Source organism: Anser anser (genome assembly GCF_964211835.1).
Source record: "Anser anser genome assembly, chromosome: 20".
NCBI lineage: Eukaryota > Metazoa > Chordata > Aves > Anseriformes > Anatidae > Anser > Anser anser.
Window position 1 is genome coordinate 1,107,770 of NC_139741.1, and position 14,995 is coordinate 1,122,764.

Below are 14,995 nucleotides of genomic sequence, written 5' to 3' on the forward strand. Positions count from 1 at the left end.
CTTACATGACCCATACTTTGTAAAACCAGTGCTTCAGTTAAAGACAACATGCATTCATTTGCACCCTTCTAAAGAACTTTCATACCTTATGCTGCTAACTGGGTATCCTTTTATTGTGTTTAATTGGAGGCTTCAAAAATCTGAAGATTCAAAAAGCATTAGAAGGGAGGAATGAACAGGCAGTTTTGTTTTAAAGCTGATGGTAGCAAGATCCAATTCAATTCATATTCAGGCATGATCTTGCCTATAAATACTTACAAATTTGGGCAGTAAGAGCAAAATGCGTGTTGACAGCACTTCACTGAGCAGTTTACAGCTGGGAGGATAAAGTTCTTACAAGACTGCCTTTCAGAATTTTCTTTGCACTTGGAAAAGTCACTTTTGGGAGAAAAAAGTAGAGAAGTTTGAATTGCACCTAAGCCAGAGAGATTCCTATCTGTTCCTCCATTGCTGCCCTAACTTGGCATTTGGTGAGCATGCTACAAAGAATATTTCTTCAATTAGTCTAAGCACACTCATTAATTATCCCCAGCTGGGTAATCTGGCCTAAGGAAGCGTGTTTCCTCCCTGGTGTTGGATTGGAAAAGTCTCTGCCCAGTAGTGTTCAATAGCGTTAAGCCTAATGCTGATGCTGTCAAACTGCCCGAGGCATGTCCAACTGCTGGCGATTCCTTGTCAAAAACCAGGTCCTCGGGATGTGTTGTTTAGCCAGCTGGTAATCTTCCTGTATTGTCTGCTGATATTCCGTAATGCCACCTTTACAGCGCTGTCCTGAGCCCCCAGAACGTGCTGCCAGTGCACTCTCCTTTGACATTGCTTGATGTGCGACGCAGAGAAGCAAAGCACAGAGCGGAGGAGAACAGGAATAGAAGTGAACAGAACAAAAATGTCTAGCTATCATCAGTCATGCAATAAGACATTACAGGTCATATTTAGAAAGGACAGAATTCACAATAATGACAGGCCACAGCTCGTCAGAAACAATCACATCAAACCAGCAGATCTTAATAAAAGCTCAGCATGCTGGAGAGACGTGTTTATTACAATGGGATTTCAGCATTGTACATGCTCACCCATACAAGAGAGTATATCTACAGGGCAGGCTGCTGCCCAGAGCTGCAAGACATTCAATAACGCTGTGAGTGAATGTGATTTGGTAGGGACGGACGTTTGCTGGTTTGCCTAGGGCAGCAGGACCCATAGAGCTGGCCTTGAACACAGTGCAGTAGTCCCTCTCCTGTGACCTTCTAGGGAATAAAGAAAACACATTACAGTGTAATAACCAGAGAAGAAGGCAGTTATTTCACTGAAGCAGGACAGCTCTGCCACTCTGCTGCAGGAAGTTGTAAATGTATTTTAACAAGGAAGCTGTGAAATGTGGAAGGGAAGACTAAAGTAGCCACGTACAAAGACCAAAAAAAGAGTAAGGATCCTAGCGAGTAGCAGCAGTCTACTCGGGTGTCGTCCTGGACTAATGTCAGATCCTGAGCCAAGATGTTTTGTGGTTAAAGAGGTTTCAAGAGGCTTCCAATTTAATTCTTATTTTGGCAGCTTGATTATTACTTCCCTGCACAGAAAATTTTTCCCATTGCATTTTGCACAAACACCAATTCTGGAATCAGTATTCGTACCGCTATAAGCGGGCCCAGCAATGGCATGATGAGTCAGGTTACAGAGCTGGGCTATGAATCTATAATATTAGGTTCACTATTTCTTTTCAGTTTCTTTTTTCTTTTACAGTCTATTATTGGGCACTTAAATTTATATTTTCAAGGAGGACAAATAAGTTTGACAGCTTAGATAATTGTAGAAGATGTTCCAAGTTCAACACTGAATTCTCAAGATACCTAAAATCACTAAAAAATACTTTTTGGAAAAAAGAAAACAAAACAAGCTACTTCTGTGCTGCTTTGTCAGTATTCATGCAGCTGTAAATATTCTGAAGCATTTTCCTAACTAAAACTAAACTAATACTGCTGAATAGATGCTTTGCATTAGTTTTTCCTTTTTTTTTTTTTTAACAAGGTTTGATTACTCAATCCTATTTTGCAAAATCCACTGTGTACATCTCAGCAATTTTTGATTGAGTTCAACCAAAGCCTACTAACACCTGGGGAGACAGTGTGGTTTCCTTGAACACGCAGTGGGATCAACTCGTAACAGAATCTGCAGCGAGAGCATCAACACTGGTACCAGCTTTTGGACCACAGGCACCTTCAGTAACTTAGAGCCAACCGAGAGAAATAGAATCAAATGGGTCTCTATTTCCAATTTTTGTTCCCTCCAACTTCTGTTTTGTGTGCTTGGTTTTGAGAGATGGCAGCGGTCAATGGCGATGCGTTCCCCAGCACAGATCATGAAAGACGGGTCGCTGGTCAGAATGTGGGGCTGTCTGGGGGAACCCAGCGCCGTTCTGGTGAACGCTGCTTCATGGTTGGGGTTCCGCAGCGTAGGACCCTCTCTGCCCTGTGGATCTGCGTGTTCCGGACTAGCTTTATGTCAACTAAGTGGCCAAATTAAGTGGGTGTCTCAGTTCCTCGTTGTTAAAAGTAGACATAATACAATACTGCTGTGCTACTTTTCAAGGGTACTGTAAAATCAGTACGTTAAAGACCATGAGGTTTGACTAGGGCAGAGAGTCGTACATTCCCAAGTTACAATGCTAAAGCCACGATACTCTGAAGGAGTAAGGAAACACATACCCAGCCTGTGTATGTGGGGTGGAGCACGGTGGGAACAACCTTGAAACAGCAGCAGCTCAGGTAGTTCTTGAAGCCCTTTGACTCATATTTGAAGTCTCTGAAGCCCAGTTTTGGTGGCTGTTTAACTAGTCTGGAGGGATTGAGATTGCAATTGTTGGGCCATAGAGATTTGCTTGAAAAACAGTCACAGTAGCAGGAAAAAAAATCTGAGAGCAGTGGCACAGTGTCATATCGGTATCGTGGGTTCAGGTATACACAGGGTCAATTGACAGGCGTGCTAATGCAGAGTGTAAGATTAATTGGCTTTGGTCAGCTTTTGCTTCACTATCTGAATATCATTATCAGGAATGTAAATGATTATGCTATGCAGCGAAATGCCACAATAGTCTCAGTGTCTCCTTTTATACTTGTCTCTTTTTAAACAGGGCTTTATCTAAATGCAAATGTGATTTCAGCCTTCTGATTAGGGCATTATACAGTCATCCATTCCAGAAAAGCACAATTAGTGGATTATTTTGTTTCTGACTCAACAGTCAGTTTGTTTGTTATACTATGCATGAAATTTAAGTTATCAGAAGGAGATTTACAGTATTAGTCACAATTACAGCCAGATTTTCTGAGGTTGAAGTTTTTATTTTTCATGGCAGATAAAAATTGTAACATTTGTGGAGTGTTTTTGGAACAAAAGCATTAATGCAGACTCTTACTATGCCTTATTGTCCTTTTTGTGCAAAGTGAGGGGCAAATTAACTATGCAAATTCCGTGATGTCGTGGAGTGTACAAGTACAGAATTTAGTTGTACCTCTTCTCAGGATTTATTCAGCGTTGAATTGTGCTAAGATACTATAGCACTGTACAAGAACCTAATGGTGGGTCAACTCATAAGATTATTTCTGATTAAACAACAGTTTTAGTAAAATTGCCATCAGTTTTTCCATGTCCTGTGGTAGATTTCCAGTGAAGTGAGATAAGAAAGATAATGGTCCAGTTCCCCAAGGCGGTTGTCTTCCAGCTGTGATAACATGGCAATACTTAGTTGATGTGGAGTTGGCTGAGGCAGGAACGTGCAAAATCCTAGTTGGTGGGACAGAGTACTTCAAAAGCAGTTAAAGCTGTGTATGCCATTTGGAAGAGAAGGAGAACTGTATTGCACAGTAGAGCTAGGATGTTGGAGGCAGCTCAGAAAGGTTAAAAGGGGGAAAATAAGAAACGAAGGAAAGAGAAAGACCTGGCCAGATGACATTTCAATATGTCAGATCATAAGAAGAATTTGATTTGATTTCGTGGAAGCTGGATGCACATGTAGAGAGGAAAAGAAAGAGTATTAGGTTCTAATATAGTATCAAATGTATTACTGCTTTAGGGTTTTATACAGCTTTTCCAGCCAGTAGGCTCTGAAATCATGTTAGATGTTGTACGTGGAGCTCACAGTTGAGCATTATAGTACATAAAAAATTCTAATTATCTTTTTACAGTTGCAGACTGAGGCACTGAATACACTGAAGTGTATTCTTGAAATTACGACAATGTTGCAAGATTGTGGTGGTCCTAAAGTGAGCAAAGGTTCCAAGAATGCCAAGAAGATGACTAACATACAGGAGAACTTAATCCAGACTCAAAAATTAGCCAAATGGTGGTTTTTTTTGAATGTACACAATCAACAGTGGCTGTCACAACTTAGGTAACTGAGGTGACGATAGGAAGAATGCCTTTCAGTACTCTTTGAAACACAACTTCTGGTACCCCAGCAAGGTAGCAGTGGCTCAGTGCCGCTGGTGAGGTGCGGTGGGTCCCTGGGAGGTGCCGTGGCTGCAGGGAGCAGGTGGAGCCTGCTGGAATTACGGCACCCTTCACAGTCTGCTCAGGGTCGTACAAACACGGGGACGCTGCGTGCTCAGAAAAATACAGGTTTTTGGTGGTAAACTTCCCCGTGAAGATAACTCATGTCACAAACTTGTAAAATTTGTGAAGCTATGGATGTATGGCAGAATTCAGGATTGGTTTTTCTTTCAGTGTAGGGCCTTTCTGTAGTAAAGGTTTGATAACTAGAACTGGTGAAAATTTCAAATCCATTACAAAGTCCAGTATTTGGGGGAAAGTAGAAATTTTTCTGAAATTCATCATTATAAATGTTTTGGTCACATGATTTGAATTTAACAGTTCATTGTGTTCCTATGAAAAATACTGCACTGGAAAAATCATAATTATCTAAAGTGAAACACATTTGCAATTCCATCGATCAGCTTAATCATTCCGTATTCGTATGTTTATGAGACTTTGGTTTCCTGCTCTCTCCCGTAGATTAGTTTCTTTATGCTGAAGCAGGCTGTCCTCTACATTCCCAACACATAAAGAATCTTTGCTTTTGCGACAGGAAATCTATAGCACCACTTAGGTTTAATTAGAGCACAGTGACAGATAGGACTTCAAAGCCTAGAAACAACTCAACCAATTGGCCTTACTCCCAAAGCATGTTTTGAGATGTGCCTTGAACTGGGATTCAGTGGGAATATGGGAAATACAGGGTTAGGAGCTGAAGGTCAGTGGAACCGTCCCAGTTCTTACCAGCTAAGGATCAAACCAAATAAACCTGTGTGTAAAGTTAAGCTCGCGTTCAGATGAACAAAAACCTTTTTCTATTAAAGCCTGAATGTCAGTGTTACAGAACATCCACAACTGCCTCTGAAGGAAGGAGGAAAGGGAGAACAGTGCCTGGAGCCAAAGATGTGCTGTATGAAGCTGGTCTAGTCCTTTAATCTCTGCCACTCGCTGTCCTGTAGACAAGCAGGCCCTGTCTCAGAGTGGTGTTCTGGTATGTCCGCTAGACATGGGGAGACACTCCGGGTACGGTAATAGAACATACTCAGAAATACACTTCAAAAATGTCTGGCTGTAACACCTCTAAATAGTCATCCTTAAGCTCCAGTAACTCCAAGGTCTTGCTTACCCTGCATAGTTTCACATGGCTAAAAAAACCTTAAGACTGCCAAAGAAAGTCAGTGTGTATGCTGCTGGACTTCTTGACTTCTTGTTATGAAAGAGAAGTGAAGCTAGATTTTGGTCCAAAACGTAAAATCCTTATCTTCTCAGTTCTTCTGAAACAGAAACATTGACATCTTCTTTAAATTGAATGGTGTTGTGACAGAATCCCTTAAAATCACAGTACGTGTCAGGAATGTTGCTCAGTCTAAATATATTGTTCTCAGTTTTGTCACCTGCAGTACAAAATGTAAAGGGAAAACTGAAGCGAGGGGATTCAGCATGATGCTTGTGCAGTAAATGTTTATTACAATATATGATGTGAATTAGTAGCCCCAAAATACTTTAAGTAAAAAGATAACAAACACCAGGTGAACTATTTAAATTATATTATTTAAATAGTTGGGGGGAAAGAGCCAGGTGTTGGGGGAAACTAAATTTCCTGAACAGGAAAGGAAAGCAAAGGCATTTGCATAATAAAGCAAGCTTTGTCCAAGATGGTTTTCCTGAAGTTTCATTTGCATTTTCACTGATACCTGGCAGGGGAACACAGTGATATCACTGAATTGAGTGCTAGGAAGAAACTGAAGGAGGGTACCAGAATCTTCTTTGAAGGTCCGTTCATATTAGAAGGGTCCCAGATTTGTTAAGAAAACAACTTCAGAGGAGAAGTCAAGAAAGGAAGCCAGTGCTGAGAGTGATACCGAGGGTGGAGCGAAAGGTGTATGCTGGCAGCATGCCCTCAGCTCTGACTGCTGGGAGCCAGGCCCCAGGACTGACTGACCCCCCTCTGGCGGCTGGGAAAATGATTCTCAGGGATATGCACAGGCTGCTCTGTGTTCACTTTAACTTCTCGTTTTTCGTAAATACAAACTCTTTGCTAAAAAGCTTGATGTGATTACATATCAAATCAGCGGTCTCAGGGTAAACTGATTAGAACTGACTATATCTATTGCCAGTGGAGCTGCAGGTCTGCACACACCAGCAGCTTACTCTCAAATTGCTTAGCTCCCGGAGCCTGCCTGCTTAAGCTCATTGCAAAAAGTTTAATTTGGGATGCAAAGCAAATGAGGACTTCAACACTTGGAAAGTAAATATATCAGCTGGAGTATTATACAATGAGGTAGGTGCCCAGTATGCCCAAACAAAACTGAGGCCCTACTCTGGATTAAGTTCTCTTCCTATATTTCTGTTTTCATAATAGATCATGGACATGGAATCATTCTACTTAATTTAAGCATGTAACTGTAGGCTCTGTATCATAACGTTTGGTTTGCTACTCCTGCATTCAGTGAGAGAAGGGTAGGGAGGGATTCAGTCTGTGTTTTATCTGAGCCACATTTTGGTGTTTATCTTTCTTCTGGTTGGAGGGGTGATACAGGGATCCCTTTACTGACCTTGGAGTATAATCACCTTATTTTACTCAAATGACAAAGTGAAATGAATTCAAACCAAAAACTGCATGGAACTGATGTCCGGCATAGGTTTCATTGCAAAGAGAAAGTGATGTTTTAGAGAAAAGATTGGAAGAGAATGAGATGAACATTCCTAAGCCTGGGGGAGTTCTGATCTGTATTTTAAGCTGAACTTTTTAGGGCAAAGCCAGAATTAGCAAATCTCATGTGCTTGGACAATGGGCTGGCAAGTGGGGTAGTCAGACTGAAACCATTTTGAAAAGCCAGCTCTTGGTCTCTGTTTCTGAAGTTTTGTAAAATCTTTCTGCCCTATATGTGTTTTGTTTTTGTTTTTCCTGGACAGTAGAAATCCTGTAGTGTGTGAGGATGAATGACTTTTGTTACACAAATACGAGAGAACAGAAGTGGAATCAAGCAAGCAGAATGAAAAGATTGCAGTGGCAGTATAGAGCCAACTTATTGTCCTCATGATGGAAGAATAGTTTTCTAATTGTTCACGAAACCTAATGGAAGCCATATTTTGGCTGTAAATAATTCTCAGGAGGGACCATTGTGAAGTCTTACCTCATCTCTCTTACTTTACTAATAGAACATATCAAATATTCAAAAGCAGGCACGCCCTAGGAAGCTCAAAGCGCACTAAACCACTTGTCAGTTTTGGATACTAGAGAAAGATGGGACTGTCCAGAGGTTTTTTTGGCGCATCACTGACCTGTTGGAAGCCAGTGCAGCTTTATCTTTGTTACGTGTCAGTTGTGAGAGGAGAGGATAACTGGCAGAAGGTAAAGATTATGAGGACAGAATCCAAGAGCCAAATAATTAAGGTTTTCTTACCCACAAGACATCATGATATTACACCCAACCATGGTGAGAGAGAGGGGTTTGAAAATTAACTCCAGTTAGCATCTGCTTCTGAGTGACCTGTAACTAAAAAAAAAAAAAAATGGAAATACCACGTCTTGCATTTTGTCCATGGAATCTCTCCTAAGTGGTGTAACCATTTCAGTCCCGGAGATCTGTATTCTAGAATCCAGTAATACCACCCAAATCAGAGTTACCATCTTAAATGTCAAATTCAGCCCGCCTTTTGTCTCTTTGATGTGCGTTAGTTCTGACACCCGGTGGGGCACTCCCAGCACAGGACTTCTTGTTGCCGCATTTGGCATTGGCATCACCCATCTCTCTGCCTGGGGAACGTTCCCTGTCTCCTCTCTTTCCTAGATCCCCCGAGTGACAGTGCTTTCCCTAGGGTTAATTAAGGGAGTGTCCAAGCTGAGCCTCGTGCAGGTCATTGGCAAGCTGCGTTGCATTAGCTATGAAGGGAAGTTACCCCAGCCATTACAGTGGCTTACAGATCAGGGGATTCAACTGTCTTTTTTTAAGTGCTTTTTTTTTGTGATGTTAATAGTAGGGTCATGGTAAACAGCACTATACATTTACCTTTCATCTCTCTGCAATCAAAAAATCATATGGCATATTGGTATCAAAGGCCAGTCTGGGGTTTTTAAGGGGAAAAAAAAAAAGCCTGTAGCCTAGGTTTCCAACTCTTAAGGGTGTTTTTCACTAGAGGGTTAATCATTGTGTTCTATTGTATATCTTTAAATTAGTTTTAATAAGTTACGTCACATGATTTACATCAGCTCATGAGGTAGTAACTCTGTAAAGTACTCCCCTGAAACAGTCGTCTTTTTCTCTTGAAGGCTAGAAAAAGGTTTTCTTTCTGAAGTGTCATCAGAGCCTTTCTTTGGGGCTTCCATAGCACCCATCATTAGCCATGACTCACTATTTTTCAAGGACCTGCAGAAACAGTGTTATAAAACTTGCCTGTTGATAGCAGCTAAGCAGGTGGTGAGCTATACTGTGCGCTCTATTAGGCTCCACAAAAACATGTTCGTATTACTGTCACCTCCTCCCCATTCCCATCCCACCTGTTTGGCTCATCTGCTTCATTCTGCCTCATCTTATGACTTGTCATTAGTCTGCCTTGTAAATTCTTTGTGGCAGAAACTTTTTCTTTAGACATATATGTATGTGTGTATAGAGAGGGGGAGTACCTACCACGATCAAGCCCAAGTTCTTTGCTGAAGAGTATGGGCCCGATCCCAATACAGAAAATAACGCTAATATTGCAAGGCTTTTTCTTATGCATCTTTTGTTGACAAGAAGCTCTGCCACAGGAACAGCTCTGTCTCATTTTACAGGATGTTTCCTTTTTTTGAACCTACCTACCTTTTGTCTAATTATGGTAGCATGAATTTCACCCAGTCTTCCCCTAATGAGCAGAAGCAGCAATGCCATGAGTTGCTCAGCTATAACCTTGTACTGTGGCTTGGTGCCATGAGTAAAGCAACATTGTAGAGGCCCACCCTTCAAGAATAGAGCACATAATGTGTTTTTCTCGTAGAATTGTTTAATTTTCTTCACACAGAAGAATCATACATAACCAGCATGAGTGTACACTAAAACCAGGGTATGAGTAGAACACACAGAAGAAACTCCCGGGGCCAGAGCACTGATCATATGTTTTTCTCTCTCCCCTTTTATCATAGAATCATTCAGGTTGGAAAAGACCTCTAAAATCATCTAGTCCAACCTTTAACCTAATATTACTTGCTGTTTTAATTTTAATTTACTGGCCCTGTTTTTATTGTTGTAAAATTACTTTACACTTTTATTACTGTTTTTAATAAAATTCAGTGGATATCTTGATTTGTGTTCTTTGTTTTCAACAGTTAAAAAACGTGACAATGGCTCCACTACCCAATGCTGAATTAGTTCAGAATTCTTTGCAATTACTTGCTTTTCAAATGTGCTTTGCAGTGAAGGTGCTATATCAGAGCTGACTGATGCTCGGGAGTTAAGTACATCAGCTCTGAGCACTGCAAGGTCAGCAGAATATTTTGTTGTCTTAAGAAGAAAACTAGTATTTATTTCTTTATGGCTGTGAAATTTACATATTGGTCAATTCAGAGACATAATTTTTTGCTTTATTTCTGTCCAGATCTGCATGGCTGATGCCTGGCATTTTGCTTATGTTACTCAGGGGAAGTGAGCAGAGCAGCTGGTATGTATGTGCCTATTGGGCAAGTCTGGAAATTCCGGACATCTTGCAGCCCAGCAAGACTTAGAGATTTCTGGAGGTCTTGACCTAACATTTTCAAATTCCATTGAATACAACATTGTAGGCAGTAAAAGAACATATGTAGGGATATTCAGATTCGTGTGTAACGGTCCCATGCATTAGCTTTAGAAATTCCATCGAAGAAGGCCTATGCCTTGTACTATCTCTCACTTGTTACTGCAATTCTTCTTGTGTTTAAATCGAGCATTGCTCCTGTCTGGGTACTCCTGGGCAGGCAGTGAGAAAGCAGAGCTGTGGCTGCACGGGTGGGATGCTTGGGCTGTTAGCTTGGAGGTGTTGAACCTGGTAGCCAGTGCAGTCTGTGAGATGTAATTAACTTCAGGTAAAAAAACATAAATGTCTCATCTGGAGCCTCAGCAGCCCATGCATGAGATGCTTATTGTGTTATTCTACTTGGAACTAAATTTGGCCAAAGAAATTACTTAAACGAAGAAAACAGAAAAAAAAATCCAAGTGATAAGTATGTATCATAACGGGTGCTAAAATAATGGCTTACACCTACTTCTTTATTTAGTTACTTATGTATTATCTTTATTCTTAAGAGTAATGATGTAAAAGTGCTTTTTTCCAAATGTTAATTTAGTTCTCTGCAGATGGTAACCATCTGTTAAATGACAAGTCATTTACAGTATTTGATTAGCACTTCATATAGCTTGGATGGACTTACTGTTACAATGTGTAAGTATAGTTATTGAGGTGAAACTTGCTAGATTTGTTCTTTTCCTGTTGCTGTTCCAAAAATGAAAAATTTCAAAGCTAATGTTAAGCCACAAACCTCAGGCTCATACAAGTAAACAGATCTCTTGGGGGCTGCCAATACTCTTTTGTTTACTGTAGTGTTTTTTTTTCTTCTTAAGTAAAAAAAAAAAAAAGTATTAAATTGCAATGCAGCTTAATATTACTATTTTAAAGTGATTTTCTCTGCATGAACTGCACACTGTTTTTTCTAGTTTGATCGCTGACAAATAACCACAATTTGTCCATAAACTAAGCAAGTTCTGATGTATTTCATGTTGTTTTCTTCTAAAGATTTTTTTCAAGTTATGCTGCTAAATTTTAATGTACTGGCCCTGTTTTTATTGTTGTAAAATTACTTTACACTTTTATTACTGTTTTTTAATAAAATTCAGTAGATATCTTGATTTGTGTTCTTTGTTTTCAACAGCTAAAAAACGTGACAATGGCTCCACTACCCAATGCTGAATTAGTTCAGAACTCTTTGCAATTATATCGTTACCTGCTTCGATGCTGTAAGCAACTTCCCGAAGAGAATATTCGTCAGCATTACAGACATGCAATCAGGCAGGTGAGAAACATATTTCTTTTCATTGGTGGAATTCAGAGTTGTGTGGTAGTTTCTTTTTTGTTTATTTTCCCCCTACAGTTTGGACCAGCTTCTTAAAACTTTGGGCATGTAAAATTTTCTGTAAGCTTGAAACCTTTGTGGATTCAAAGGGTTATGCTGGGAGTGTGTGAAGGTGCATTTCCTTTTGTCTGCTTTGAGTCTGAAACCTTCAATTTTTCCTTTGCTTTCATCTCTACTTCTTGTGTTAGTTCAGAGTGAACAACAATTCCTTATTCACCTAAACACATCTTTTATGGTAACACTTGCTAGTTCCTTGTCTGTTACTTTTTTTTTTTCAGGACGGGTAAATCTCATCTAACTGTTTATATGGAAGTCATTTCATGCCTTTGATGTCCTGTGTCATTTGTAGTTTTACTGTACCAGACAACTTCAAGGAAACTTCACTATTCAGCATTTTACTTAGGTGCTGTTGAATTCAGTAGGATGTGAGATGCTTATTAAATTTGGTCATGTACTTTGCATTTCCACGTAATGAAAGGTATCCTAGAATCATAGAATGGCTTGGGTTGGAAAGGACCTTAAAGATCACCTAGTTCCAACCCCCCTGCCATAGGCAGGGATGCCACCCGCTAGATCAGGTTGGCCAAGGCCCCATCCAGCCTCGTCTTGAACACCTCCAGGGATGGGGCATCCACAGCCTCTCTGGGCAGCCTGTGCCAGTGCCTCACCACCCTCTGAGTGAAGAATTTCCTCTTAATGAAGAATTTCCTCTTAAATCCTAAATTCTTGAGGTTCCTCCTAAATTCCTGAGATACCTTTACCTCCTAAAGGTACCTCAATTGTTGTCCTGAATTGAAGTTCTCAATAGTCTGTGATCATCTTCTTGGTATTTTTGCTGATGGTGTTTGAAAGGAATAAAATACTTAATATGAAATTGCATTTACTAAGCCTTGTTATGGAAATAGCATAGTCAGGTGCTATGATGTATATTTTTACCTTTTCAGATAAAAAGTATGTGTGTACCAAATTTTCTTTAGCATTTAAAAGGGATCCTTATTTTGACAATTGTTGGTCGTCAGTGTAACACTGATCAAATGTTGCAGAGTTTCAAAGTTCATGCGGATGAAGACAATCCTGAAAGGATCCAGCAAATTATCAAGAGAGCCATTGAAGATGCCGACTGGGTCATGAATAAAGTAAGTGCATCAGATTGTTGAAGTTTTGCTCTGACTTAGTTCAAATCAAAGAATAAAACATTGCAAAGTGAGTTAGGAACAGCAAACTGTTCTACTGTCCTGGACATTGAAGCACCTGAGTGAAAGGCAATAACCTAGCTGCTAGGGGTTTATGAATTTGATGGTTCTTGTTTAAAAATTCTTCTTTGTCAATATAAATTTAAGTGTATGTTTTAGAACCAATGATGCTTTAAATTGATCTCTGTATAATTTTTTTTTGTTTCCTTTAAAAATTATATTAAATTTCAGCAGTGGTGACTAATAAGTTTATCACAGAGGAACAACACAAGTCACAGTTCATTGTTACACACTGGCTTTTTTCCTAACAGGAATCTGTCCTCTGTTGATCAGTTTACATAAATTCCCTGAATGCTCTTTTCTCGGGTCTTACCTGTGACTGCATGGATCAGGGTTAGACGACATAGTGGCAAAATCGTGGTTATCAGTTCACTTGTGCCGCAGTTATCACCAAGTGGAAATGCCTCTACTGTCACAGCACTGAAATGTATCACTCAAACTGTCAGTGCCGCAAGGTCCACGTCAAAATATTATACTAGCAGAGGAGAAGTAGATTGACAAACTGGATTCTTAAATAAAAGAATGCCATTGGACATCTGAGAGTTGCATGGAGTTTGGATTTCTCAGAGTATAATGAAACAAGTCAAAAATTTAGCTTGCTCTAAGTGTCTGTGACTTAATTTACTAAATGACTGCTAAATCCCTATCTCTGCTAGTCCATGAAATCCAAATAAGAATTGTTACAGGAGCGAGCACAGATTAGTCATAGATTATAAATTTATAGCAGTAGCTAAATCCCAGCAGTTACAGTCTAGTAAATAACTGTCTGTGCCTGAATCTGATTTTGTTCTCCCTACAATTATGAAAAGCCTCATCCTGATTCTGCAGCAGATTATATTGTACTTAGTTATATTGCCAGTTTTCCAATGGTGCAAGATGAGGATCCAATTCGGTGTCCATCAAAAAGCAAATGGCTCCATTATTTCATATCGCAGAGGGAAAGCCTATCGCATCTCAATCTAAATTAAAGGAAACTGAGACAATTTTGTGTAGATCATGAATGGGATTGTAAATTCTTGTCGTTATAAATCATTAATTTTAGTTATGTATTTTTTCCCACTTTTTTTTTCTTTTTTTTTCATTGCAGTATAAAAAACAGAAGTAGAAGAAGGATGAAGACAGAAATGTCATTGGTAAACATCGTTAGAGGATTTGCAGTCAAATAAGTCCAGTGCTATGTTATTGTCTGCTATTTTCCTTTATATAATGCAAATAAAATAATATTTCTGAAGTTATTTGAGATAGTAGATAAAATGATACAGTCTAGGTTCAAAGTATTTAGCATGCATAATCACAAACCTTAGCATAAAGCTCAAACTTCCCTAAGATTTGCATAGCACAGAACACTTCTTGGGAAAACTTACTGAGCGTGACAATATAATGCAGTACAAGTCATTACCAAACAATAAATAGTGCTCTGTCTTTTGTTCATATCTGGTGAATTAGAGTCTCATCTGAAAGAATTTAACCAGTATCTGAGCATAAAGGTCTGTCCTGAGAGCCTGCAAACTTGTGAAATGCTCGTTTAGGTTCAGAGCAAATTTCTATTTCCTTGATTATGGATTAGATTATACTGTTAGTTAGGCCTGGAGAAAGGCATAGCCTACTCAGTGGAGAACGTTCCCCTGAGGATTTTAAGCCCATCTAAAATTTGAACTACAGTATTTACACTCCTGTTGATAGCAAGGCTGATTTAGTCTCTTCTCTTGCTTTTCCTTGCTTATGGATATCTTCATTCTACTTTGTAGGTTTGCACTTGAACTGATTTCTGTCTTTTTGTATTTAAATATAGGTGCCTGCCCCCTGTGACCCTAGGCTCTAAAATCCCATGAAAACAGATGCCATTCAGACGGGTTCTGTGCACTCCATGGATCACTGGAAATATGTAGTCTTGTGCAGATATAAAGGCTTTCACAGCTTTTTGCAATGTGTAATAAATGGCATTTAAAAACGTGAGTCTGTGTCCTTTTTAAGAAGACCATCTTTTTGCTGCCTTAATAGATTTCCACCAGGAAAAACTCAAAAGAAACACTAGGTATCTTAACTAAAATTAATTTAGGGGTGAAAGTTTCCTTTTGAAGCATTAGCTGTAGTTTTGAAGCTTTTAGCTGTACTTGGAGCTTTCTGCCTCCAGGTG

General features: G+C 39.6%; 2 protein-coding genes across 13 annotated transcripts in view; both read left to right on the top strand.

Annotated features, from left to right (window-relative positions):
• Nucleotides 1–14,814, top strand: part of LYRM9 (LYR motif containing 9) — a 36,027-nt gene extending 21,213 nt beyond the window's left edge. For 6 of the 11 annotated variants that reach the window (XM_083805941.1, XM_083805936.1, XM_083805942.1 and 3 more), the window contains 4 exons: nt 11,405–11,545; nt 12,649–12,741; nt 13,946–13,991; nt 14,651–14,810. In XM_083805941.1, the coding sequence (XP_083662067.1) occupies nt 11,420–11,545; nt 12,649–12,741; nt 13,946–13,963 (237 nt within the window). In that variant the 5' untranslated portion in view covers nt 11,405–11,419 and the 3' untranslated portion in view covers nt 13,964–13,991; nt 14,651–14,810. Of the gene's footprint in view, nt 1–10,098; nt 10,162–11,404; nt 11,546–12,648; nt 12,742–13,945; nt 13,992–14,650 lie in introns of all 11 variants that reach the window. The other 5 variants (XM_083805937.1, XM_083805934.1, XM_083805939.1 and 2 more) reach the window with 2 other exon arrangements.
• NOS2 (nitric oxide synthase 2) overlaps nt 14,778–14,995 on the top strand; it is a 37,997-nt gene continuing 37,779 nt past the window's right edge. For both annotated transcript variants that reach the window (XM_083805920.1, XM_083805918.1), the window contains exon 1: nt 14,778–14,810. The gene's annotated coding sequence lies outside the window, so the exon portion shown is untranslated. The remainder of the gene's footprint in view (nt 14,811–14,995) is intronic.